Source organism: Onychomys torridus, chromosome 4 (genome assembly GCF_903995425.1).
Source record: "Onychomys torridus chromosome 4, mOncTor1.1, whole genome shotgun sequence".
NCBI lineage: Eukaryota > Metazoa > Chordata > Mammalia > Rodentia > Cricetidae > Onychomys > Onychomys torridus.
In genome coordinates this window covers 11,972,240-11,999,337 of record NC_050446.1, presented here as the reverse complement: position 1 = coordinate 11,999,337, position 27,098 = coordinate 11,972,240, and the positions used below count along the sequence as shown (strand labels likewise).

Sequence of the window (27,098 nt, the reverse complement as noted above, 5' to 3'; positions counted from 1 at the left end):
TCTTCCTTGGGAGGTACTAGTCAGTTTCCTATCACTGTGACAAAATATCTGAGGTAATCAACGTCGTAAGGAGGGAAGTTTAATTTTAGCCCATGGTTTCAGTCATACTTGTTTAGGGCCTGTAGTGAGGCAGAGTATCACGGCAGAAGTTTATGACAGAGAAAAGCTGCTTACCTCATGACCATCAAAAGTCCATGAGCTGGAGAGAAAAGAACCAGTAACCTCATATCTTTAAAGGCCACAGTCTCAATGACAACTTCTTCTCACTAGGTCCCATTTCTGAAAGGTTCCACCAGCTCCTACAAGCTGGTGATCAAGCCTTCAATTAATGGGCCTTCAAGGAATATTTGAGAGCTTTGTGGTCAGGGTTCCCTAGAGGAAGAGAACAGGTGGCATGAATATATATCACAAAGGTCATTTAGTAGATTGGCTTACATAATGTGGGCTAGTGTATTAGTCAGGGCTCTCTAGAGGAGCAGAACTGATGGAATGAGTCTGTCTATCTGTCTATCTATCTGTCTACCTGTCTATCTATCTATCTATCTATCTATCTATCATCTATCTAAAGGGAATTTACTAGAATGGCTTACAGGCTGTTGTCTAGCCAGTTCAACAATGGCTATCTCCCAACAGAAAGTCCAAGAATCCAGTAGTTGTTCAGCCATGAGGCTGAATGTCTCAGCCAGTCTTGGTCTTCAGTGTACACCATCAAAATCTAGAGAATATAGAGCAAGGACACACAGGCAAAGAGCAAAAGCTCCTTTCTCCCTTGTCCTTTATGTAGGCTGCCATGAGAAGGCATGACCCAGATTTAGGGTCTTCCTACTTCAAATGATCCAGTTAACCCAAGCCCCTCACAGGAGTGCCTAGCAACTTGGGTTTTTAGTTAATCCCAGATGTAGTCAAGTTGACAACCAAGAATAGCCACCACAGTTACAATCAGGGCCGTCTGTGTACTCAGGAAGCTGAGAACCTGGTAACTGCTCAGGCCATGAGGTTGGATGAGCCACCAGTTCTAGTTGGCACTGAAAGTCTGGGGGATTCCTGGAGAGCCATTGGTCTTCATTCGGTGTTAAAAGGTTGGGCTCAAGAGATGACTCAGTGGTTAAGAGCACTGACTGCTCTTCCAGAGGGCCCAGGTTCAATTCCCAGTACCCATATGGCAGCTAACAACTGTCCAAGATCTGACACCCTCACACAGACATACATGCAGGCAAAACACCAATGTACATTAAATAAGATACATATATGTCAAAGAGGCCGATTCTGATGTCACTGAAGGGTGGTGGTGGCGGCAGTAGCAACAGGATGCCTGTACTCATGAGCAAGGAGTGAAAGTGGCAGGCAAAAACAGCTCTGCTTTTTCCTTGGACTTCTTTATACCAGGGCTGCTGCCAGGAAGTGCTGCCCACTCTGGAGAAGGGTCTTCTCTCAGTTAATCGTCCCAGAAAGTGTCCTCAGATCCATCCAGAGGCGTGTCTCTTAGTCTATTCCAGATCCAGTCTTGTTGACAAGTAAGATTGACTCCCCCAAAGACCCAAACTGTAATAGGGAACTGGCAGGATGCAGGGTATGCAAGAGTGTTTGGAGCAAGTGAAGGAGAAGTTCCCAGGAGGTGCCGTGGGATGCCAGGCAGCTCGTGACAATACTTGCAGAGATGTGGTGCCATTCGCCCGCTCCATGACTCTCCCACCAGGTGCAGGTGCAGACCAGGTGGACAGTGTCAAAATGGTAGGGATGAGGGCAGAGAAATGAGGTGAGGGCACAGGGTGTACAGTGCAGTGCAGTGCAGTGCAGTGCGAGGCACAGACTCTGCAAAGGTAAAGGGACAGGAGATCCAGAGAGGGCCTGGGAACGAGGTGCCAGAGGAAAGACAGGCTGAGGGACCAGAGCTGTCACATCTTTAATGCATCCTCTCATTGGTCAGTCAAAGATTCCAGCCATCTAGGGCCTGTCATTTCACATGAGCCCATATCCCGACAGTCCTACCCAGAGCTTGTTCCTGTTCAGACTGAACTGCTAGACCAGACCCTCCCAGGAGTTTAGGTGTGCACAGCAGGAGGACTTTCCCGGTACAGGACATGGTTGGGGTGCTCTGCACAGGGAGCCATCCTAGGCAAGTTCCTAGCAGAAGCTGCTTGCTGCCCCCCTCCCCCATAGCCCTACCCTGGGAGGAAGATCCCAAGAGTAAACACTGCCTGATGTCCCGCCCAGCCAGCAAGTGAAGTCTGTCACATTCCACACTAACCAGACTCCCAGTCACCAGGGTTCCTGTCCAGCCATCGCCTGCCTTTTCTAAGGATGAGCCAGCTTTGCCTATGGGTGACATGCCAACCTGTTCATGCTGCCAGTATCAGAGGAGTCCTCACTGGTGCCTTCTTGATTCTGGGCTGCTGGGGGCTCCCTGATTTCCAGAAGGTGGATTACATAAGATCTCGTGTTGAGTATTCCTATCACCTGGGAGAAGGGACCGCCAAAGCTCTTGGGTGGAGTGGCTGTGGTCTTTCTACTGGCAGAAAAGGAAATTTGTTTACTCTGGTGGAGGTGATAGGCTCCATTTTGTTGCAGACCTGTGTGGACTGGACCGCTCTCCTCTGCTCCCTGACTAGGCATGGCCCCTCATTCTTTGCCCCTATATCTCCCTCGACCTCTCTTCCTTGGCCTTGTCTCCTTCCTCCTCCCTTTATGTCTTTTTGTTTTGCAGAGTTTTCTTCAAGGCCTGAAACCCAAGGAGGCATCCTCCTACCTTGGCCACCATGCTGCTGCACTCACAGGTAGCTGCTCTGAGGCAGGGGAATTTCTTGAGCCCTGGGTGGGGGACTGAGGAAGTTCCCACTGAGTCAGTGCTGTGAGTATTCTGGTGGTCATGGAAGGAAGAGGCCAAAGAAGCTTTGAGTCTCTCTGTTAATTAGCTTCATTGCTTCCTGCCAACTTGATAAAAGCCGTTCTGGGTGTTCTGGCTGCACTGGAGTCCTGACTCCAGGCTTCTGTTTAGTATCTCAAGGGAGGGGGCGTTCATTGGCTGGCCTCTTGGGCCTGTGGATGCCCTTTGTGGGGCTGGCTGATTTTCAGGAACTTGTCACTTCTGGCCATAGCTGTAAATATTTATTCCTTCTATGGGAACAAGGTAGGTACTAGGCCAAGCAACTCTGACTCCTTTCCTGTAGATCTCCTCATGGTGAAAGCTTTCCCATGACCTATGGCCCTGTCTCTCAGGATGCCATCTCTTTTCCCAGAAGAGCAGTTGGTGATTTTGATTAAAATCATGGTTGGAGGGTGGACTGGGGAGCTATCTCACTCAGTAAAGTGCTTCTGTGAAAACACGAGGACATGAGTTCTAATCCTAGCATCCATATAGAAAAGCTGGGCATGGTAGTACACATTTTTAATTCCAGTGCTGAGTAGAGGCAGAACGCAGTGTGCATCCTTCCAAGACCACAAAAAAAAAAAAAAACAACTGATCACAAATGGTATATCTCCTAATCCTTTCTATCCTGACCACAGTCAGGAAAATCCCTGGGGCTTGCTGGCCAGCCAGCCTAGCCTAATTGATGAGCCCCAGGTCTCAGTGGGAGATCTTGTCTTAAAAAACAAGATGGATGGCTCCCAAGGAACGACTTCTGAAGTTGACTCTGGCCTCCATCATACACCACAGACACTGGCAAGGTCCAGAGACTGATGGGGCCAGCAGTCAGGGTACTGAGGATTAGGGGATGTCCTTCCACTTGCAACCAGTTTTTTTTGTGGCCTGCCTGGGATACACAATGTCTGGATCATCCGGTCCTACTACCGCTGGGCTCCTGAAGGGCTAGGACACTGTTGCATGGGCTGCTAGTCCTGTGCTCCAGAAGACAGTGAGCACTAATCTGGACTCTGTAGCCCAGTACCAGATGTGTTCTTTCTATTGGCTTGTTTATGGAACACCTGAGGCTGAGACTACTTTGCCAAGAACTGATCCAGCCCCTGGGCAAGGCTCAAAGACAGTAAGCAACTTGCAGTCTGCTCACTCTGGAGCCTGAAAGAGCAGGCCTCTAATGCAGAACCCTGCCTGCAGGCCTGTATTCCTCCTTGCTTCTCACAAAACAAAGAATCCTAGACTCCTCCTCCTTAGCAGGAGGATCCCAGATGGGAGGAACAAGAGAAAGGGAGGGGGATCCTGTCTTCTCAGTGCCTCGATTAACTGAGGCCCTGATGAGAACTGGCTTGGGGAGCCATGTTGTGGGGTCCTAGAACTCTTCACCACCTCTTTCTAGCCTGAGCTGGGCCTCCTGCCCACTCCCTCACCACCTCCTTCAGGATGAGAACTGGGTGTGGACATGAAATCGACCTTTTGACTTCATGTTGGCTCCCCAGCATCTGTTTTTAAAAACCTTTGTCCTCAGCCTTCTCCTCCCTCTCTAGGCCATCCTTCCTCTAACCTCCAGAGACTGAGATGGAGAAGGAGTTTGGGGGACATCCTGCACCTGGAACTGCTGGTAGCTGTGGGTCCCGACGTCTACCAGGTTCACCAGGAGGACACAGAACGCTATGTGCTCACCAACCTCAATATCGTGAGTGGTGGTGGGCTGGCAATGGCTGGTACAGAAAGGTGGGCTCAGGGCCTCTGGTGGGTCTGTGGGTTTTCCCTCTGAGCCTCTAGACATAGTGCCCCACCCTCAGGGCTTGTGACCCAAAGTCAGTTCATTTGAATTCAGTGTGTTGAACTGTCCCACAGAAGCTGAGGGTCTGATGGAGCTCATGGCCCTGAAGAGAAAGAAAGGTCACAGCTGCCCTACCCCCATCCCTGTCTCCACTGCAATAGAGGTGGACAAAGTCAGGGAATCCCTCTCAATACCAGAGTCCTCCCATTGCCTCTCAGTTCATTTGGCCAGCAGTGGGTGCAGTCTGCACACACTGCTCTCTCTTCAGATCTCTTAGGGAGGCACAGGTTAGATGAGCACTCTAGGTGTGAACAGATGCTATCCTGGCTGAAGATATGAGGCTCCCTTTATTACGGGCACTTCCTCCCTGTACCTAATGGTTGGGAGAGCAGAGGTGCCTCACACCATTAACCCTTATGTCAAAAAGGTAATTTGTCAGCCAAGACCCAAGTAATATCAAGTTTCTCTTGGAGAGGACATGAAACACTGTACCAACATCAATACAGTACACACAGGACACATGTGAGATATGACTGTTCCAGGCCTTCAGGAATTCACACTGTACAAATGGCATTTATGAGCATTCATATGATATAAAGAAAGTGATTGAGTTCATTTGCTGGAGCAGTGTCTTCAAAATAATGATGAACTAAGTTGGGTGTGGTAGCACACACCTATATGCCCAGTATCCAGAAGACTGAGACAAGGAAGACACAAGTTTGAGACCAGCTTGGTCTTGTTGGGCTGTCTTGAAAAGAAAGAATGGAAGGAAGGAAGGAAGGAAGGAAGGAAGGAAGGAAGGAAGGAAGGAAGGAAGGGAGGGAGGAAGGAAGGATGGAAGGATAGGAGGAAGGAAGGAAGGAAGGAAGGAAGGAAGGAAGGAAGGAAGGAAGGAAGGAAGAAAGAAAGAGAAAAAAGGAAGCTTACCACCAAGCATGACAACCTAAATTCAATCCCAGAACCCGCATGGTGGAAGGAGACAGCCAATTCCTGCAAGCTGTCCTTTGACCTCCATATGTGTGCACATACACTTAAAAAAAAATGTAAAACAATTTTTAAAAAATCTAGGGAAACCCTGTCTCGAAAAACCAAAAAAAAAAAAAATTAAATAAAATTTAAAAAAAATCTAGGACTCTAGAAACCAGTTCCAGGCAGTGATTGACAGCTCCAGTCTCCTCCTCTCAGGTCTGCTGCAGAGATGGGGTGGGGATGGGACATGAAGAGATCCTGGTTGTGGTGCTGGGGCAGCATTTGTCGCAGCCACTGCTGCTTTCTCTAGAATGGCTTCAGTATCAGCCTGGTTACCCATTTCAGGTGAAAGGAAAAGTCCTCTCTGCATCCACCTCACCAGTCTCAGGGCCAAAGGTCCCCGGCCACCACGCTGTCTACCCAGTGTGTCCCTCCCATTTACAGGTGTGGTCTAAGTCCAGACAACCCTGTGTAGGTGATGTTTTCTCCGTGAAATGATTACCTCTGCCAATTAGAAACCATTGTCTTTAAATTTTGGGATCCCTCCCTCCAATTATAAGTTGCCCCAAACCCAGGCTCCCTTGAGTTATTCACATGCCATTAGGACAGTGGTTTTCCACCTGTGGGTCATGACCCCTCTGGGAGGGGATCAAATGACCCCTTCACAGGGATCACCTAAGACCATCAGAAAACACAGATATTTACTTTATGATTAATTGCAGTAGAAAAATTTCAGTTATGAAGTAGCAATGAAAATAATTTTATGATTGGGGGGTCATCACCACATGAGGACCTGTATTAAAGAGTTACAGTGTTAGGAATGTTGAGAACCTCTGTCTTAGGAGCGCTGGTCAGGTGATACCTGAACCAGAGTATATAGAGAGTATATAGTCTTATTCTCTGAATCTGCTAACTAGTCAAGGCTTGATCTCATCTTATAAAACAGAAAGCTTATAAGGAAACCGAGACTTAGTGATTAGTAACCTGAGCCCACAGCTAGGAAGAGGCAGAGTTTAGATGCAAACTCAGGCCAGCAATCAGCTCTTTTTGTTAGTTTGTTTTCTCAAGGCTTGAGCTAGAGAGGCTCATGTGACCATCTACAGTTGGCTCCCAGCATACAAACAAAATTTCCTGCCACCCCATAGCCTCCATGGAGCACCCTCTTAACCACTGACCCTGCCACTGGGGCTCCTGGACCCACTCTCAACACGTGTCTTGCTTCACCCCCTCCCCTGTTGCCTTCTGTAGGGGTCAGAACTGCTGAGGGACTCATCCCTGGGGGTTCAGTTCCAGGTGCACCTGGTAAAGCTTATCATTCTCTCTGACTCAGAGGTGGGTACGAACCCTGACTCTATTCCCTTCATCCTTTCCTGAAGAACTGGAGACTGGGTGGTAACTGTGGGTCTCAGCTGGACAGACAGCTCTCCTGAAGTTTTTCAGAGCCTTGCTTTCTCTATCTGTAATGTGTGTGGGGGGGTAACAATAAGATTGTTACAATATGGACCAACTGAGAAGCTTGCTGGCAACAGTCAGCACCATCCTTGGTACCACTTCCGTAGAAATCGGCTCTTTGGTTGTTTTCTAGACTACTCCAAATATCACGACCAACATCACCTCATCCCTGATGAGTGTCTGTGAGTGGAGCCAGACAGTCAACCCCCACGATGACAGGGATCCCAGTCATGCTGACCTGATTCTTTATATAACCAGGTATCTGAGATCCCCACAGGGTGCTGCTTGCTTACGAGGGCTACACTGTGACCTTCTCTGCTTTCCGCCCCAGCAACATGGCTGGTGGAGCCATTCATGTGATTATTTTTCTCTTACCAAGGTTTGACCTGGAGTTGCCTGACAGAAACAAGCAGGTTCGGGGGGTCACCCAGCTTGGAGGTGCCTGCTCCCCTTCCTGGAGCTGCCTCATCACTGAGGACACTGGCTTCGACCTAGGGGTCACCATTGCTCATGAGATTGGGCACAGGTATGTGGTCTCACCAGCTATCCCCAGACTGGTTGGAGAGCTGGTCTCAGCCCCAGGGTGGAGGGCTGTGGCCTAGGCAGGCAGCAAACCTCTGCAGAGCTGTCAGAAGCCTGTACCTACAGCCCAAGTGTCTTGGCAGGGGAAAGCTGCTACTTCTTGATGTTACTGAGTGATTAACATAAGCTCTTTTTAAAAAATAAACAGCAATTAGAAATTAATTTAAATTTTAAAGTTAAAAAAAAGTGTGTGTGTGTGTGTGTGTGTGTGTGTGTGTGTGTGTGTGTGTAGATGTGGGGTGAGGGTCATGCCACAGCATGCATGTGAATGTCAGAGTGAATTGATTCTTACTTTTACATAGGTTATGGGAATTGAACTCAGGTCAGCAGGTAGCAAGTGCCTTCACCCACCAAGACAGCCAGAAAATAAGTCTTGTAGGAAATTCCAGTAAAGAAAAAAACAGACTGAAGATTATCCTAAATCCTGCCATGTCTTGGTTACTGTTCTAATGATGTGAAAAGATATCATGACCGAGGGAACTCTTTTTTTTTTTTTGTTTGTTTGTTTGTTTTTCAAGACAGGGTTTCCCTGTGTAGCTTTGCACCTTTCCTGGAACTCACTTGGTAGCCCAGGCTGGCCTCAAACTCACAGAGATCTGCCTGCCTCTGCCTCCCGAGTGCTGGGATTACAGGCGTGCGCCATCACCGCCTGGTGACCGAGGGAACTCTTGTTACAAAAGAAAGCATTTAACTGGGGTCTTCCTTACAGTTTCAGTTCCATGATCATTAGTTAGTCCATGCAGGGAGCATGGTGACACACAGACAGGTATGGTGCATGGAGCATAGCTGAGAGCTTTACATCCTGATCCACAGGCAGGCAAGCAGAGAGAGGGAGACACTGGGCCTGGCATGGACTTTTGGATCCTCAAAGTCCACCTCCAGACACACACTTCCTCCAAGAACACAACTACTCTAAAAAGGCCATACCTCCTAATCTTTCCAAACAGTTCATCAGCTAGGGATTAAACATGTAAATATATTTGTGGGGGTGGGGAGAGACAGGGCTTTCTCATTTAAACTACCACACGCCACTTATGGAAATGTCTCTTCAGATTTAATGTTGGTCACTAATATGCACACACCAGGCTTGTGGCAAACATTGTTATTTTGATTTTTTTTTTATTTTTTTAATTTTTTGAGATAGGATTTCTCTGTGAAACAGTCCTGGTTATCCTGGAACTCACTCTGAAGACCAGGCTGGCCTCGAACTCACAGAGATCTGCCTGCCTCTGCCTCCTGAGTGCTGGGATTAAAGGTGTGCGCCACCACCGTCCGGCTGTTATTTTGATTCTATTGTGGTTTGTAAGACGGAGTTTCACATGGCTGCTTGGCCATCCGTCAATATGCTGGGTGGGATTCCAGGTATGTGTCACCATGCCACATAACTCTTGCTTTTTAATATAACTATATATCTCAAATGTTTCTCAGCTCACAGATCTCTTACTTTTTTGTTTTGTTTTGTTTTGTGCATACCACAACTTAATCTCCTCTGGTTGGACAGTTAGTGTTTCTGAGTCTTGTTGCTGTGTGCATTGTGTATTCTTGTGGGCAAATAAATCTTTATTACTGTGTATTATCATTTTCTCTAGAGAGACATGGTTTTTTTTTTTTCTTTTTGATTTTTAGGATTTTTTTAAGTTAGGCAAATAAAATCCATTTGTTGTAAATATAGCAAATGATCTGGAAATTTGCAGAGTGAAAAAAATTAGTTTCCCTCCTGACAGCCCACCAGCTCTCTGAAGTGGTTGGTGTAGGCTCCCAGGGCATAAGCCAGGCTCTCCAGATCTCCCAGAGGATCTGACCCCAGCAGCTCCTGCACTGCCCCACCCCCAGTCTCTTAGGCTCCTGGGGTCTGCTTGTTTGAAGTGTGAGGATATTCAGGCCTTGCCTGAGAAAACAAAAACAAAAACAGAAAAACCCACTACCTAGGAACAGAAAGGAAAACAGTCACAGCTTCTGGGCTTCTTAACCACAGACAGCTGCAGTGTGTGTAGATTTCCCAAAACTGAACACACCCAGGCCATCAGCCATCAGAAGAGTAATCTGCTGGCTCTCAGACCTCTACCTGGCACCCAGTTCCCACTTCTACACCCTAGACTTGTAACCATGGATTGGGTCACTTACTCTATCATTAATGCTTTTTAGCCAAAGGTTCACCCTGCTGAACCCGCTCTCCTCTCCTCCTCATAGAGGTGAGAAACTGAGGCAGGGCCTCCAGGATGCCTGTTGGGCTGGCTTAGCTAGTAGCAGGTCCAGAGGACACAAAGGTGGCCCTGGCCCAGCCCCAGCTCCAGCTGGCTACTCTGAGTTTCTTCTCCCCACAGCTTTGGCCTGGACCATGATGGTACTCCAGGTAGTGGCAGCACCTGTGAGGCCAGTGGCCATGTGATGGCGTCTGATGGCGCAGTGCCTACTGGAGGGGCCCTGGAGTGGTCCACCTGCAGCCAAAGGCAGCTGCAACACCTGCTCAGGTACAGCCTCCACCTAGACAGGGTTGGCTGTCACTCATCCTGCCCAGCAGCCTTTACCCCATCCCGTTCTGCTGCCATTACTTCCTATCCCAGAGCCCACTCTACTCCCCCACAGATCTCTCCATCCCCTCCCATCCCTTCTCCACCATTCTTTTCCACTTCCCTGAACCCACTCCTCTATTCCATCCCACTCCTGGGCCCATCCCTCAATTGCCCCTGTTCTCTGTTCCCCTACCTCCTATTTCCACCGTTCCATGCCAGGCCATTTCCTGTCCATTGGTCCATGACTTTCTCCATCTCTCTTTCAGCCCTCCACCTGCTCTATTCTATGCCCATCTCTGTTGGGCCTCTACCCAGCTAACAGTCTCCAGCCCCACATCTACTCCTTCACCCTGACCCCACTGGTGTCCACCCAGGTCTTGAGCCCTGCCCGATCTGTCACAGCACAGGGCAAATGCACTGCTTCTGGGACCCACCTGGGCTACTAGCAGGACTTTCATGGCCCCAGCTGGTGGTGCAGCCTGGCCTCTACTACAGTGCAGATGATCAGTGCCGTGTGGCTTTTGGCTCTGGGGCTGTCGCCTGCACCTTCTCCAGGGAGGGACTGGTGAGTCCACCCTTCACTAACACAGCCTCACATGACCTTACTCAGTTCCTCCTGGTACAATGGCCCCACCTGCTGGATGCCATGCACAACTGAGACCCACACCAGGGTTCACTTGGTTTGAACGCACAGTTTGCAACCATCAGCTATGTGCCCGATCTTGTCTAATGCTTGTGTTTAGCTTATTGTTAAATAAGAAATGTGTGCACATGCATGTGTGTGAGTGTGCCACGGTACACTAGTGAAGATGAGAGGATATCTGTGCGGGATGTTCCTTTCCTCATGGGTTATGGGGATTAAACTCAGGCCATTAGGTTTGAGTCATAATCACTTTTACCCATTTCCCTCACCCACCTCTTGGAAGTATTAGACATTTTAAAACTGAAGTCCCCACAGTTTTGTTTGACTTTGCCTTACAGATTATGTAGTGGTACCTGGCACAAAGGCATCTAACCTATAGGGTGGGCTCAGCATAGAGGTTCAGCATAGAGGGCTCCAGGCTCCATACAGAGTAGGAATTTGGCTCACAAAGAGGTGGTAAATGGAAAGGCCAGGGTCTCCCAAGTCAGACTTCCTCCCTAGGAGGTGTAGGACCTTCCCCCTTTGTCCAGGTGAGCCCCTTTCTCCCTCCCTCCACATATTAAGAATTATGTTTAGGGCCTGAGGATGCAATTTAGAAGGTAAAGTGCTTGCTCTACTGGCGTATTCAAAACCCCAAATTTGGTCTTGGACCATACAAACTGGGTATGGTGGCACATACTTGTAATCCCAGCACTCTGGAGATGAAGGCAGAAGAATCAGAAAAGTCAAGGCCATCCCTGGCTACACAGGGAGTTCAAGGATAGCCTGGGCTACAGACCTTACATTTAAAAAGTTATGTTTAGTATTTTTATAAAATGCAAAATCTTTGAATTATTATGTTTATTGATTTGTGTTAGAATGCCTATTTTTCTTTTCTTTTTAAAAATAATTTGTTTTTATTTTATGTGCACTGGTGTTTTGCTTGCATGTGTATCTGTATGAGATCATCAGATCCCTTGGAACTGGAGTTACAGACAGCTGTGAGAGGCCATGTGGGTGCTGAAAATTGAACCAGGTCCTCTGGAAGAGCAGCCAGTACTCATAACCACTGAGCCATCTCTCCAGCCCCAGAATGCTCACTTTTTATTTAAAAGTTTGTTTTTTCTCTTCTGGTTTTAAATATTAAGACATTTTCATGGCCCCTAGAAGCATGATGACAGGCCCTGGCAAGGTCCGTCCTTGCTTCTGATGGACAAATCAGTCAGCTGTGTTTTTTCTCCCAGGCCACTTGTCAGAGCAGGGTATTATTGACTGGTCTGGAAGGGACACTAAGCAGACAGCCTCTCAGTGGACCACCTGCCCATCTCTCTTAGGATGTATGCCAGGCTCTATCCTGCCACACAGACCCCCTGGACCAAAGCAGCTGCAGCCGCCTCCTTGTTCCTCTCCTGGATGGGACAGAATGTGGTGTGGAGAAGGTTAGAGCAGTGTGAAGGATGGAGCTAGAGGAAGAGAGAGGAGGGAGGGAGAAGGAGAGAGAGAGTCTGTGTTGGGGTGGTGGTGGGGGTGAGAGAGGGGAGAGAACACCCAGAGCCTCTGCTCTTCACTCCCCATGCTTTTCCTGAGGAGTCTTACTGAGCTCTCACTCCAGGGCACGGTGCCACTCCTTACCCCTTCCATTCTCCAGCCCTCTCTCATACAGAGAAGAGTTTGAGTGACGACAAGTTCCAGGCATCCCCACTCAGACTGCCCTTGCCTTCACTGCCTGTTCCATCTCCCTAGGATTAATTTTCCATCTTCACTGGGCATCCAGACCCTTCCTCTGGTGGAAGCCTGATGTCTTCCCTTAGCATTTACTCCCAAACAAAATGATGTGTGTGATTGTGTGCCCAATGTTGGAGGTCCCTCTGTGGAGGGTACCTGTGTATGAAGTCTCTGTATGCTTTGGGAGGTCTCTATGTCTATTGGAAGACACTGTGTGCAGTGCTTGTTACTGGGTGTGTGTGTGTGTGTGTCTATGGGTTGGGGTGCTCCCTGTCAGTAAGATCTCCATGTGTTAGAGGTTCTAATGAGGGATATGGTCCCTGTGTTGGAAGTCAATGTGTGTGATGGGGAACTTTGTGTTCTGGAGGATCCCTCAGGTGATAGTGTCCCTGTGTAGGCTAGCCACATCCTGTGTGTGCTGGGTCCCTGTGGGAAAGGGAGACAAAGCTGTCTTGTTTTGCAGTGGTGCTCCAAGGCTCGCTGCCTCTCCCTAGCCGAGCTAACCCCTGTGGCAGCAGTACATGGACACTGGTCTAGCTGGGGCCCCCACAGTCCTTGCTCTCGATCCTGTGGAGGAGGTGTGGTTACCAGGAGACGGTGGTGCAACAATCCCAGGTACCTACAGAAGGTTTCCCTGTAGGGAGGGTGGTTGCACCCCATTCTCTGGTTGCAACAGTGGTCACTTTGCACCCCCTTTTGTTTTGTGGGCATTTCCAGGCCTGCCTTTGGGGGACGTACATGTGTAGGTGAGGACCTCCAGGCTAAGATGTGCAATACACAGGTAGGTGGGTCTCCTAGCTGGGATGGTGGATAAGAACTAGCTACCAGATTGGCTGACCTCCCATTTGATTGGCTCATGCCTCCCTTTTGAAGGAAATGGTGGTTAGCAAAGCCCCCATGTCACTGCTTCCTTCCCAGAGTTTCTATTCATCTTTGAGACGACATCTCTATGATGAGAGCTGACTCTGGGAATGAGGCCCCAGGAGCACACTTCTGAATGAGAAGGGCTTCATTCAGACACTGATGTAAAATGCATCCTGTTTAGTCAGCCATTCCAAAGTTCACAGTGCAGAGGCATTGAGCACCCTGGGAGTGCTGTGTAACCACTGCCTATATCTGGTTCCAAACTTCACCCCAGGGGAACACCCCATACCAGTAAGCAGTCTCCTCTCCCCACCCCATCAGCTCCAAGCTGCTTTCTGCCTCATGCAACTACTTGTTCTGAACATCTTGTGTGAGCATTATCATGCAAGAGCCTGCTCCTGTGATATAGTATAACATTTTTCAGGTTGTCCATGTTGTACCATGAGTCAGTACTTCCCTTCCTTTTGGGGGGGCCTGAAGAACAGTCCATGATATGACCAGAATGCCTCTGTTTTTCTGTCATCATTTCTGTTGTTTGGGTCATTTGTACTTTTCAGAGAATCCAGCTGCTGTCAATGAGTTGGCTTTAGTTGGCAGACGAGAATTCTACCACCGAACCACCCATGCATGAGTTGGCTTTAGTTGGCTTGAGTTTTCAGTGACAAAACACCACAGACAGAGTAACTTATCAACAACATAATTTCTTATGATTCTGGAGTCTAGAAGTCCAAGACAAGGTCCTGGCAGACTTGGTGTCCACTTCCCAGATGGTCCCTCTTGCCCTGTCCTCCAGAGGCTCGGCACTCTCACAGCAGAGGAGACAAATGTGACAGAAGCAGAAGTCCTACATCAGAGCCCTCGGCCCTTTCAGGAGAGTCCAGCCCTAATTATTCAGGCAGAGGCCTTGAGCCCTCAACACCTCTCAAGGCCACACCTCCTGGTCCTTCCTCATGGGGGCACCAAGCATCGTCATGGGTTTTGAAAAGCACAGTAATGCCTAAAAGTAGAGTTGCTGCTTGTATAGAAATTCTATGCTTAACTTATACTTTTTCCTCTTTTTAAAAAGCCATGTCTAACTTTTTCAAGTGTTATGTGTGCATGACTCTCTGTGTGTATACTCATGTGTGTGTGAGTACCTTTGAAGGCCATAACAGGCTGTGGGATCCCCTGGAGTTACAGGTAAATCACCTGACATAGGTGCTGGCTTGCAACCAAACTTGAGTCCTCTACAAGAACAGTAAGTGTGTCTAACTGCTGAGCAGGAGATTGAGGCAGACATCGTTCCAGGCCACTCCCCTTTTTTTGAGACTGGGTTTAACTATGTAGCCTAGCTGTTCTGGAACTCACTATAGATCAGGCTGGACTTGAACTCACAGAGACCCACCTGCCTCTGCATGCAACACCACACCTAGCTTTAAGCTTAACAAACTGTTTCTCTTTACACCGGGGCCATTTTTGCCATTTTGTATTCCTACCAACACTGTGTGAGGGTTCCAGGGTCTCCATGTCCTCTCCTGCACATGAGTTTTTAGTCTAGTTGTCCTAGCTGTCATGAGGTAGTAGAATCTATTCTCTGCATCAGATGGCTGCTGGCTGCTGGGAGCATTCAACACGTGGTAACACACCCCTGTCCTACTTCTTGCCTTCTGCTAAATGCCCAAGGCCTCATCAGACCTTGAGAGGAGGGAGCTGTGGCTGCCATCTCTTCCTATGTAGTCAACTCCAGTCCTTTCCTTCCCAGCACAGTGAGGCAATGCGGCATTTCAGGGTCAAGGTTCCTCATTTCCTGCCCTACATACACCTGTGAACAGAATATACAGCTCAACCACATTTCTTCAGGTTCAGGACTTGGAACCAGAGGCTCCAAGTGCCACATTATTTCCTGTTTTTCCTTCCTGCTGCTGCTGTGTCCTTTACAGATTATCTGGAGTTTTCCCATGGGCAAAGAGAGGCAGATCTGGTCACCCACAGACTGCTGAGCGGAGATAAAGGCACAACCCTGGGCTAAGTTATCCCCATCTCTTGACCCTGCATGCAGGGTGCATGCTGTCTCCCATTGGCAAGAACCCTGCCTGTACCTGTCTTCTGCCTCCTCCGGCCAGGCTTGTGAGAAGACTCAGCTGGAGTTCATGTCCGAGCAGTGTTCCCAGACTGACAGCCAGCCATTACACCTTTCCCAAGGCAATGTCTCCTTCTACCATTGGGACGCCGCCGTGCAGTATAGTCAAGGTGGGCTGTGGCGCCTGAGGGAACAAGGCAGAGCTCTTGGGCTTGGTCAGTGTCTTAGTTATTTGTCCTGCTGCTGAGATAAAAGATAAAATATCCCAACAAAATCAACTTCCAGAAGGAAGGGCTTATTCTGACTCACAGTTCCAGGGTACAGTCCATCGTGGCAGGGAACTTGTATCAGCAAAAGATTGAGGCAGCTGGTCATATTGCACCTGAAACCAGGAAGCAGAGAGAGACAGAGAGACAGAGACAGACAAACACAGACACACAGAGAGAAACAAACAGAGAGACAGAGACATACATGTGTGTGTGAGAGAGAAAGAGAGGGAGAGAAAGAGACACAGACAGGCAGGCAGACACACAAGAGAGAGACAGACAGACAGACAGAGAGAGACAGGCAGACACACACACAGACAGAGACAGGCAGATACACACACACACACACACACACACACACACACATACGAGAGAGAGAGAGACAGACAGACAGACAGACAGACAGAGAGATGTTTTCAGCTTGTTTTCTCCTTATTTAGTAGTCCAGGACCTCAGCCTGTAAAATGATGCTGCCCATTTTTAGGATGGGTCTCCCCTCAATTAATCTAACCAAGAGAGTCCCTCACAGGTAGGACCAGAAGCTAACCTAATCCAGATTACCTCTTATGGTGGCTAGGCAGGACTTGACTCATGCTCTGGTATCCCACAGGCCATGTATTGCTCTCTGGCTTGGTCTGCCTCCCCAGATAATAAGCAGTGAAATTCTATCTTAGAAGTGTCTTCTTCTGGGCTCACTAGAGGAATTCAGGGAGATACTTCAGGGGAAATGCCAATGTGATCCTTGGCTCGTTATCAAGGAGCTATGGTTATGAGACCAGAATATAATATGGCCTTGGAGGTAGAACAGTGGTCCTGGCTACATGTACAAAGCATGTAGTTAGCTGAGGCTGGTGGGAGGAAGCCCACTCTGTCTGGCAGAGCTACTATAGCAGGTCCCAGAGGAACTTCCTACCTCACTGACCTCCTTGTTCACCTTGAACACCAGACTTCCTTGTCACTCTGCCTCCTAGGGGACACTCTGTGCAGACACATGTGCTGGGCTGTTGGAGAGAGCTTCATTGTGAGCCGTGGAGACAGTTTCCTAGATGGAACCCGTTGTGTGCCAAGTGGTCCCCAGGAAGATGGGGCCCTGAGCTTGTGTGTGTTGGGCAGCTGCAGGGTAGGCATGTGGACAACCCAGGTGCCCCTCTGTCTTTGTAGTCAAGGCTTTCCTGTCCCCATAGAAGGCTCTGGGGCAAGGGGAGGGGGGAGGTTGGTCTATGGTGGCTAGTACAATGGAGTTGCCCTGTGTCTGCTGGGGAGTATTGTTGGGAACAGCCTATACTACAGACCAAACTGTGACCTTGAGCAAGTCATCATGGGAGCTCCCTAGGTGCAGTTGCTATGTAGACACCAGGAGCTGTAGGGAAGCTACAGAGTTATGTCAATCTCAGTCTCACAGCCAGCAGGGTTGTGGCACCAGAAAAAACAGCACCCTAATAACGCGGGCCTTCCAAACACGCCCCTTTGCATAGACCTTTGGCTGTGACGGCAAGATGGACTCCCAGAAGGTTTGGGATGCATGCCAGGTGTGCGGAGGAGACAACAGCACGTGCAGTAAACAGAATGGCTCTTTCACAGCTGGAAGAGCCAGAGGTAGGCTGCCCTGAATGGAGGGTGGGTTTCCCCGCAGTCTGCAGGGACCCAGCCTCCAAAGTGTTAACCTGGGCTACTCAGGCCACAGCATCCACATGCTGGCTCAGCTCTGGGTACCTTCCTGAGTATTTCAGTTCATTCTTCCTTCTCTGATGTCTTCTCATGGCAGGCTCAAACTCCAATAACATTGCCTCTGCAAACAAGATTGTAATACCTCAGTAATTCCCTCACTGTAGCTGTAATGAGAGAGGAAGAGAGAGAGAGAGAGAGAGAGAGAGAGAGAGAGAGAGAGAGAGAGAGTAAAAAATCAATTACCTTGCCGGGCGGTGGTGGCGCAAGCCTGTGAGGAGGCAGAGGCAGGTGGATCTCTATGAGTTCGAGGCCAGCCTGGTCTACAGAGCTAGTCCAGGACAGGCTCCAAAGCTATAGAGAAACCCTGTCTCAAAAAACAAAACAAAACAAAACAAGTCAATTGCCAGCACTGAGTTGCAAGATCAGCAGAGAACTTGGGCCCTGCCTCTCTGGCTGTGCCTGCAGCCAAGAACTTTGGATCTGGTCTATGCTCCTGGACTTGGCAGGACCCTTCAGACAGTCCTCTGGCCTGGTGTTGACCTCTTACCATGATGTGGATTCATTGTTACTGAAACTAGCCCTATGACACTGTTCATGTCTCTGTCCAGCTAGGATTGTCTTCTTTGGCATTGGTGTAGGTGACCATGAAACTCAAGCAGCCCTCTTGCTCTGCTTATCCCCAGAATATGTCACATTCCTGACAGTTACTCCCAACATGACCAGCGTGTACATCGTGAACCGCAGGCCTCTCTTCACACACTTGGGTGAGATGACTGAAGGACCCTTTCCTGCACTTAGCTATCCATGTCTCAGTCTCTGAGATGCCTTCACCCCTGATACAACTGCAAGATGGAAGGGACTCCCAACCCAGCCCCTGTCGCAAGCTGCTGCACTCACAGCTAAGCTTATCCCAGGGTGGGTGAAGGGTGGGAAGATGCAGGTTAAAACTGCCTGAAAAGGAATCTGGAAACTAAGCATAGAGGAGACCAGGCTTGACAGCTCCAGTCCCAGGAACTGGTGCTTTCCAGCACCTGGGCATAACATATTCCCAGAGGATGACCATCCCAGGAATCTGACCTTTTAAGTGTCAGAATTTTTCAGAGGACTCCTTTTGAAGATCCTGTCCTGGGAGACTTCTGCTTTGTCTCAGAGGCTAGCTTCTGATCTTAGACCCCATGGGAGGGATTTTGATCCTGGGTCCTAGAGCCTGAACCCTTATGTGAGCATGCTCAGCGGAGGCAGAGGTCACTACCCTCACCAGCTTCCAGAAAAAGGCATGGAGCAAGCACTGTGGAAAAGCCTCCTGGGTGGGTTGTATGTGCCAGGAGGGGTTTGATGAATGAAGATGCCATCTGACTGAGACACGAGAAGGGCCAATTCCTTAGGGGCGGGTTTGGAACCGTGGAAGGAGCTAAGGCTGTGTGGTTTGGGGATTAGACCCTGTTGGCAGAGATGCTTCTGCCCCTTGTCTTGCTACCATCTTTAACCCTGTCCTTTCAAGGGTGGCCCTATCCCACTAAACAGACTGCTGGCCTTGAGGTGGGATGGTGACTACTCCATAGTGCTGATGGCCCTGTTCTCAAAGCGGTGAGGATCCAGGGACACTACATTGTGGCAGGGAAGACCAGCATCTCACCTAGCATCATATACCCTTCCCTTCTGGAGGACTGCCGTGTGGAGTACAGAGTGACTCTCACTGAGGACCGGCTGCCTCACTTAGAAGAGATTCACATCCGGGGACCTGTCCAGGACGACATGGAGATCCAGGTCGCCGATCAGCCAGGCTAGGGGGTACAGGGTGGGGAGTCAGCAGGCCGCTGATGGTGGCTCTGAATATCTGCTTATTTGTCTGTAATCCATTCACTCACTCACCAGTCCTTGTAGTAGTTATTTGGGGGACCTACTACAAGTGGGGCTCTGTGTAAGGCGAAATGCAGCAGGGACCACTCACAGGATGAGTGTATTGCAAACCAGTATGAAATGTGCCTGTATCCAGGGCCTGCGGAAGGCCCTAGAGGTCTGAGAGTCAAAGAAGGTAGATTTCTGCTGGAATCAGACTGCCCTCCAACCAGGAAAGCATGGTGAAGCTGAAGGATGGGCCACGGGCAGGCCTCTGAGTGAGGAGTAGACCAAGCAAGGAGTCCCTGTCTCAGCTGGCATGTGGTGCCCTTCTTGGGATAGAGGATGGCTCTTGCTTCTTCTTTGGGAGGCAGAAGCACGTGAGGCCCTGAAAGGTTTCATGCAGGGATGTCCCCAAAGAAGGGCCTCATCTGTGTGTGTTCCCTGTGTGCTCTGCTAAAAAAGGCATGCAAGAGTGGACCAAAGCTAAAATGGCCTGAGCCTTCACCTTCCATCCTGGCCTGGACCCTTTCTGCTGAACCACTCTCTGCCCTGACACTACTCCTGACCTCCTTGGTTGCAGACTGCTTCTACCTCATTAACGTTCCTATAATACCCTACCCAAACCTACTACCTCTTTGGTACATACCTGTTCTGCTCCACATTACTCAAAGCTCCTTGACACTCAAGTTCTGTCTGCTGGAGTCTGGGAACATGGGAACTGGATAAATGAAGTGATGGAATGCTTTTGGGACAGGTGGGCGTGGCAGAGACCCCAGGGTGTGCCTGTTCAGGGCCCAAGCTCTCATCTGTCCTGATGTAGGTGTACAGACGATATAGAAAGGAATATGGGGATCTCACACACCCAGACATCACCTTTACCTACTTTCAACTGAAGCAGGAAGTCATTTGGGTATGGACTGCTATGCGTGGACCCTGCTCAGTGAGCTGTGGGTCAGGTGAGGCCCAGAGCAAGGCTTGCCTAAAGCTCTGCTGGACCTCATGTGGAGATGGTTGAGTCTTTGATCTGCCCTTCCAGGGCTGCGCTGGGTGACCTACAGCTGCCAAGATCAAGCTCAAAAGGGGGTGAATAGTGCCCTGTGCCAAGGGAGCCCACAGCCACCTGCATGGCAAGAGGCCTGTGTCCTTGCCCCCTGCCCTCCATAGTAAGTACCAAGCTGGCCAGTCACCTGGTTTGTGATGACTCTTGTGGCCTGAGCAGACTGGAAAGCATCTCTATGTGTTGTTTTTCAGTTTTAACTGCAACTCTGTGGGCTGGGCTCTGTCAGTGTCCCCATTCTGCAAGTGAGGACACCAAGACTTGAGTACACACAGTCACAGAGACAGTCTGGTCACATCTGCTGTCACTTTGTCTGGATGTCCTGAGGCCTCTCTGAGCTCAGGTTCTCAGTGCAAGATGGTGGTGACCACCCTACCAGGGAGGATGGTGGTAGGGCCAGCACCTGACCTTTACTGGCTTCTGCCAACTGGTAACAGAATTGTGTTAGGACAAGGCTATGTTGCTGAGTATGGGGCTACAGAGACCCCCAGCCATCACTATAAAATACCTGGCCTCAGGTTCAGAAGTATGTTAGGAGAGGTCTCCAAGACTGGTCTCAGAACAGTGGCTTGGATACACAGGGCCTAGACCAGACTAGAGGAAATGTGTCGTCAGGATCAGCGAGATAGACCTGCTTGCCTTCCATCCCATGCCCCTGAGCCAGCTGGGAGACGTGCCCCAGGCCTGATGTTCTGTCCCTTTCTTCCTTAGCTGGACAGCTGGAGACTTCAGCCCATGTAGCGTGTCCTGTGGCGGGGGTCTTCGGGAGCGGTTAGTGCGCTGTGTGGAGGCCCAAGATGGTTTCTTAAGGACTCTGCCACCAGCCCGGTGCAAAGAGGTAGCCCAGCAGCCAGCAGCAGAAGTGGAAAATTGCAACTCCCAGCCCTGTCCCACCAGGTGAGCATATCGAGGCTGGTGCAGCAGGCCCCTTGGCAGGGTTTGTCCCTTCACTGAGATCCACCCTTGTAGAGGGGCCTCTCTTCCTGAGGGCTCTCATCGGCTCCATCCTGTGACAGATGGTGGTGCCTAGTCTTGTGAACATCAGCTTCTTCACTATTCAAGAGGTGCTGGACTGCTCATCTATTTCTAACACCTGGGTGACGTGGGGATGAGGGCTGTGATGATGACATGAAACTGTGAACATAAACTGCATCACCAATCATCACAGTCACCTCCTTCAGTGACCATGGAGTTGTCTTATATCCCATGTCCGAGCTGATCCGAGCTTATTGGTCTGCCTATCACCAATGGGCTGGATGGCTAGCATGAGTCCCCTCCTTTTCTGGATTCAGGCTTGCTGTCTGTCCAATGGGAGAGCCCTAGATTATTGGTGGCCTACCTATGGCTCTGGCTCCTTCCTCTTCTCTCACACATGGCCAACATTGCAATCCTTCTCTTACCTGTTCTCCTTGGGTTTTCTTGCTGTGAAGAGACACCCATGACCATGGCAACTCTTATAAAGGAAAATATTTAATGGGGTGTAGACTGAAGTTTCTTGGTCTCACCCGGTCCCACCCAGGGAAGCAGCTGTTTTTATAAAATAATCACTCAGAGGTTTAATATTAATTTCCTCTTTTTCTTTTCTTTTCTTTTCTTTTTTTTTTTTTTGAGCTGAGGATCAAACCCAGGGCCTTGCGCTTGCTAGGCAAGCACTCTACCACTAAGCTAAATCCCCAACCCAAGGTTTAATATTAATTACAAATGGTTTGGTCTATGGACCAGGCTTATTACTAACTATCTCACCCATCTTAAATTAAGACATTTCTATTAATCTATGTGTCACCACGTCTTATAGCTTTACCTGAGTTCCATTACATTGTGCTTCTCAGGAGGCACTTGCAGTGTCTTCCCATACTCTACCTTTCTTTTCCCTATATCTTTGCTTAGACTTCCTGCCTGGATATAACCTGCTCTGCCATAGGCCAAGGCAGTTTCTTTATTAACCAATGATAGCAGCATATATTCATAGCATACAGAAAGACCATCCCACAGCAATTGGGGTTGGCTTGCATGTAGCAGGAAACTTAAAAGTTCTCATTAATAAAAACAAACCTGAGGCCAGTTATTGGGGTGACTGCTGGAAGATCAGAGAAGCAGAACAAGCCACAGCTATCTCACCTCGCCAGTTCCTCAGCTGGTCTTGTTTCCTCAGACTGCAAGCTTCTGTGTCCTCATCCCAATGGATCTCAGCTGAACTGTGTTGCTCCAAAGCCTGAATGCTTAACCAGCCAAATGCTGCTAGTTTCTGGTCCTCACGCCTTATATAATCTTTCTACTTTCTGCCGTCACTCCCTGGGATTAAAGGCTGGATTTCTTGTATTAAAGACGTGTGTCACCATGCCTAGCTGTTTCTAAAGTGGCCTTGATCTCAGAGATCTGGCTAGCTCTGCCTCCCAAGTGCTAAGTTTAAAGGCATGCACCACCACTGCCCAACTTCTGCTATGGCTTGCTCTGACCCATTTTCTAGCCACCATTTTTGGCTTTGTTCTAGTGGCTGTCTGTTCTCTGACCCCAGATAAATTTATTAGGGTGCACAATATTGTGAGGAACACAATACCACCACACTTACAGTTTCAGAGGTTTAGTCCTCTGGAGGGAAGCATGGCAGCATGCAGTTAGACATGGTGCTGGAGAAGGAGCTGAGATTCTACATCTTGATCCACAATCAGTAGGAAGTGAACTGTGGCACTGGGTGTAGCTTGAGCATAGGAGACCTCAAAGCCCACCTCCACAGTGACATACTTCCTCCAACAAGGCCACACCTCATAATAGTGCCACTCCCTATGGACCACATACTTAAACACATGAGTCTATAGGGGCTATTCCTATTCAAACTACCACACTTGTGGAGGTATGATCCAGCCTCAGCATCCTTGACACCATGGTGCTCTAGGCAGCCACCATGCATGGGTGGCATATGGTGAACCATTTGTCACCCCTCAACTGATACTGTGAATGCACATGGCACCTGTTTGTTTCTCATCCTCTACAACCAGGCATGAAGTGTGTTGTTGGTGGGTTGTGGAGGGGATTACTGTTACCTATGCATGGCAGTTGAGTACGGCTTTGCCTTCCCATCCCTAGCCACAGGTAGAGTGTGTGGTTGGCATGCATAAAGTTATTTTTTATCTTTAAATTACAGCTCTCTCTCTCTCTCTCTCTCTCTCTCTCTCTCTCTCTCTCTCTCTCTCCCTCTCTCCTCTCTCCTCTGTGTGTGTGTGTGTGTGTGTGTGTGTGTGTGTGTGTGTGTGTGTGAGTGAGCCATGGTGTAAGAAGGACATGGAGGTCAGAGGACAGCTTGTAGCAGTCAGTTTTCTCCTTCTACCTTATGGGACCCCGGGATCAGACTGTCAGGGTTGGAGCCAGATACCTTTGCCCATCTCACTTTCCCAACACAGAGTTCTTGTTGAGGAAAACCTGAGGTGTGATGAATCAGTGCTTCAGAGAAAGCCCCTGAGCTTTGCTTTTTAATGGGATCTATGTATTGGGCTCTTAGACACCACCACCCCATCCACCTTCGGGAGTTAGGCTGCACCTCCCACTAGCCAGCAGAGGCATGGCCTGATGACAGTCATGCATTTGTTATCTTCAGACCAGAGGTGTCACACCCTGGCCCTTGCGTGTCCACCTGTGAAGATCTGGCCTCAGGGAATGTGACATGTGTGCCCAGAGTGAGTGACCTGGAGAACCCAGCAACTGCAGGTCCCTGCCTCACAGATGAGATGCCACCGATGCTGGAGCCCTGTTTCAGGACCACGTGTTCTCCAGGCTGGGGTCAGGTGAGTGGAGGGAAGAAGGGTGACTGGGACCCCCAGGTCCTTTCTTAGCTGGGAGAATGAAAAACCTAAGTTGTAATCTTCCTGTAGGCCAGAATGAGGACTTCTCAGGGTGCTGTTTGAGGAACACCCCACCAAAGGACACAGAGTGCCTCTGAAAGTGGCAAGCCAGGCTGAGAGAAAATAGAGCCTGTTAGAAGCAGCTGAGTGGGGATCATTTTGAACCAAATCCAGCACCTTCAGCATGCTAGGCAAGCACTCTACTACTGAGCTACCCCTGGTCCTTTTCTTCATATATTTAAAATTTTGAGACAGTGTCTCACTAAATTTCTGAAGTTGGCCTTGAACTCTGTCTATAGCCCACATAACCACTGAACTTTCAATCCTCCTGCCTAGGCCTCCCAAGTTGTAGGGATCACAGACCTGTGCCACTAAGCACAGCAAAGGAAGAGTTCTTCCAGCTGCTAGACAGTAGTTCTTCCATCTTTTGCCCATTACCCAGGCAGGGCCTTCAGGCTGATGATGTTGCTCTCAGGCTGGAAGGCCCTGGATTCTTATGGGACAGCAGAGCCAAGCATGCTTGCAAATCCACTCCTGCTCCTTAGTTTTCAGCCCCCTCCCACAGAGAATACTTGGAATGATAAGGAGCCTGCACAGGCCAAGGTGAGGCACATGCTGAGGGCTTCACCAGGGGCAGGACACAGGCCTCCTTAGAGAACAGGAGGGAGGCAGCCCTGGTGTGTTTGGAATATTCTCTCTTCTGAAAAGGAGAGGAGCAGGGAGCTGAGTGAGAGGCAGAAGCGGGAATGTCAGACTCACCTGCTCATTGCTCTTTTTAGCCAGACACCATGTCTCTGGGAGAGGAGGCTCCAACCCCTGCGGGCAGTGACAAGCCAGGGGTTCAGGCTGCACACGTGTGGACTCCTTTGATGGGGCTGTGCTCCACCTCTTGTGGACGAGGTGAGACCCTGAGGACATTCATGAAACCTCTCTTACTTCTCTGATCTACCCACCTTCTGCCCAGATCAGTGCTGAAAGAGGGGGCTGCCAAGAAAGCCAAACTATGTGAGTATGGCACTCAATCAGTCCCCTAAATGTGCTTCATGCCTGCCTGAAAGATAAAGATAAATCCTAGAAAGACTGGTGCCCAAGAGTGTGTCCCTTAAGTCCCACAGAGCTGTGTGCAAACTGACCACCAAAGCCAAAAAGTCAGTTTAAAGGTACATTAAAAAAAAAAAAGTGTCGTTTTAAAACTACATCTCAGGGTTGGGGATTTAGCTCAGTGGTAGAGCGCTTGTCTAGCAAGTGCAAGGCCTGGGGTTCGATCCTCAGCTCCAAAAAGAACAAAAAAACAAAAAAACAAAAAGCTACATCTCAATCTTACAATTTTACCAATAAAGACTCAGGAGTCAGATGCTGGGGTGAAAGCCTGCTAGCTCAGGGAGGCCAAGGAGCAACAGCTGGCTGACCTTCTAATAGCCAATGTCCCAAAAAACATAGCTTCTCTTCCACAGACCCAAATCAAAAAGGCCTCCAAACTCAAAGTCCCTCCCTACTACTTCCTGTGCATTTCTATGTTTTCCTGACTCCCTCTTACTCCCTGGGCTACTTCCTGCCAACTTGTTGCTGGCTCCACCTCTTGACCCAAGGTTGATTTTATTTAATTAATTAAAGCAATCTCAGGCTTCATAGTGTGATTAAATATCCTACAACAAAAAAGTGTTCTGTCTTCTCTGTTGTGGAAAACACCCACATACCTCTTAGTCATTTAAAAATATTTATTTGTTTGTGTGTGTGTGTGTGTGTGTGTGTGTGTGTGTGTGTGTGTGTCTGTATATGTGTCTGTGCATCATGTGTGTGTGGCCATGAGGTCAAAAGAAGCATCAGATCGATCCCCTAGAACTGGAGTTACAGTTACATGGCTGTGAGCTGCCATGTGGGTGCTGGAACCAAACCCACGTCTGCTGCAAGAGCAATAAGTACACTTAACCACTGAACCATCTCACCAGCCCCAACTCTTAAACATTTTAAATGTTTCATCCAGTGGCATTAATCATATCCACCTTGTTGTAAAGCCATTGTCACCATCCATCTCCAGAACATTCCACCCTTCCAAACCAGACCCTGTATTCATCAAACACCAGCATTTACCACTTACACTTTAATTTCATTCTCTATGGATTTGACTCTTACCTCATCTATGTGGAATGTGTCACTCTGTGACTGGCTTCTGTCACCCAGGTTCATACATGTTGTAATAGTGTCAGAATCCTGTCTAGACCCCACTGTAGATCTGGACTGTGATATTTTTGTCACCTGTAAGTAGACACACACTAGCACCCTCCTTCCAGCTTTTGTTAGCAGCACTGCTCTGAACATGTGCCTATGTTCCCCAGCCTGGCTTTTGGTTCTTCTGGTGTGCACAGGAAGAGGAATTGCAGAGCCATGTTGCCAAGCTATGTTTAACTTTTGCAGGCTCCTCTGCACTTTCAGAATGGAATTTTACATCCCTACCAGCAGGGCACAAGGTTCCAGTTTCTCCACATCCTTATTAATATTTGCTGTTTTCTGAGTTTTCAATAGCCATTCTATGGGATTGAGAAGGGTGTAAGGAGACTCACAATGTCCTTAAACAGCCCTAACCACTTGCTTACCCAAACCTACACCTGTTTAGAACTTACCAGAAGAGATTCCTAAGGGATGGAGAAAACCAACCCTATTAAAACATTTTTGATGGATACAGCAGGATCTCATGTAGTTCAGGCTGGTATCTAACCATGTAGCCAAAGATGACCTGGAATTCCTAATCTTCCTGCCTCCATCTCTTGAGTGTTGGGGTTGTAGACTTATGCCAACATACACAGTACTTATTTTTTATGGATGTTTAATTATGTGTGTGTATGTGTGTAAGGATTTGTGCACTTGAGGGAAGGTGCAGGAGAGGCCAGAAGAAGACATCAGATTCCCTGGGGCTGGAGTTACAGGCCGGTATGAGCTGCCTAACCTGAGTGTTGAATGTGGGTCCTCTGAAAGAGCAGTATGAGCTCTTAACCACAGAACCAT

General features: G+C 48.9%; 1 protein-coding gene across 2 annotated transcripts in view; it reads left to right on the top strand.

The window, feature by feature from the left end:
• The first annotated feature begins 2,301 nt into the window (after positions 1–2,301).
• Positions 2,302–27,098, top strand: part of Adamts13 (ADAM metallopeptidase with thrombospondin type 1 motif 13) — a 33,474-nt gene continuing 8,677 nt past the window's right edge. The window contains exons 1-21 of one of the 2 annotated variants that reach the window (XM_036183269.1): positions 2,302–2,418; positions 2,705–2,774; positions 4,402–4,550; positions 6,858–6,941; positions 7,195–7,319; positions 7,441–7,587; positions 9,968–10,114; positions 10,559–10,721; positions 12,113–12,217; positions 12,967–13,118; positions 13,221–13,284; positions 15,470–15,596; positions 16,664–16,812; positions 17,168–17,288; positions 18,044–18,124; positions 18,946–19,127; positions 20,023–20,158; positions 20,239–20,365; positions 20,971–21,156; positions 23,930–24,042; positions 24,879–24,995. In XM_036183269.1, the coding sequence (XP_036039162.1) occupies positions 2,302–2,418; positions 2,705–2,774; positions 4,402–4,550; positions 6,858–6,941; positions 7,195–7,319; positions 7,441–7,587; positions 9,968–10,114; positions 10,559–10,721; positions 12,113–12,217; positions 12,967–13,118; positions 13,221–13,284; positions 15,470–15,596; positions 16,664–16,812; positions 17,168–17,288; positions 18,044–18,124; positions 18,946–19,127; positions 20,023–20,158; positions 20,239–20,365; positions 20,971–21,156; positions 23,930–24,042; positions 24,879–24,995 (2,662 nt within the window). Of the gene's footprint in view, positions 2,419–2,704; positions 2,775–4,401; positions 4,551–6,857; positions 6,942–7,194; positions 7,320–7,440; positions 7,588–9,967; positions 10,115–10,558; positions 10,722–12,112; positions 12,218–12,966; positions 13,119–13,220; positions 13,285–15,469; positions 15,597–16,663; positions 16,813–17,167; positions 17,289–18,043; positions 18,125–18,945; positions 19,128–20,022; positions 20,159–20,238; positions 20,366–20,970; positions 21,157–23,851; positions 24,043–24,878; positions 24,996–27,098 lie in introns of both variants that reach the window. The other variant, XM_036183268.1, reaches the window with a different exon arrangement.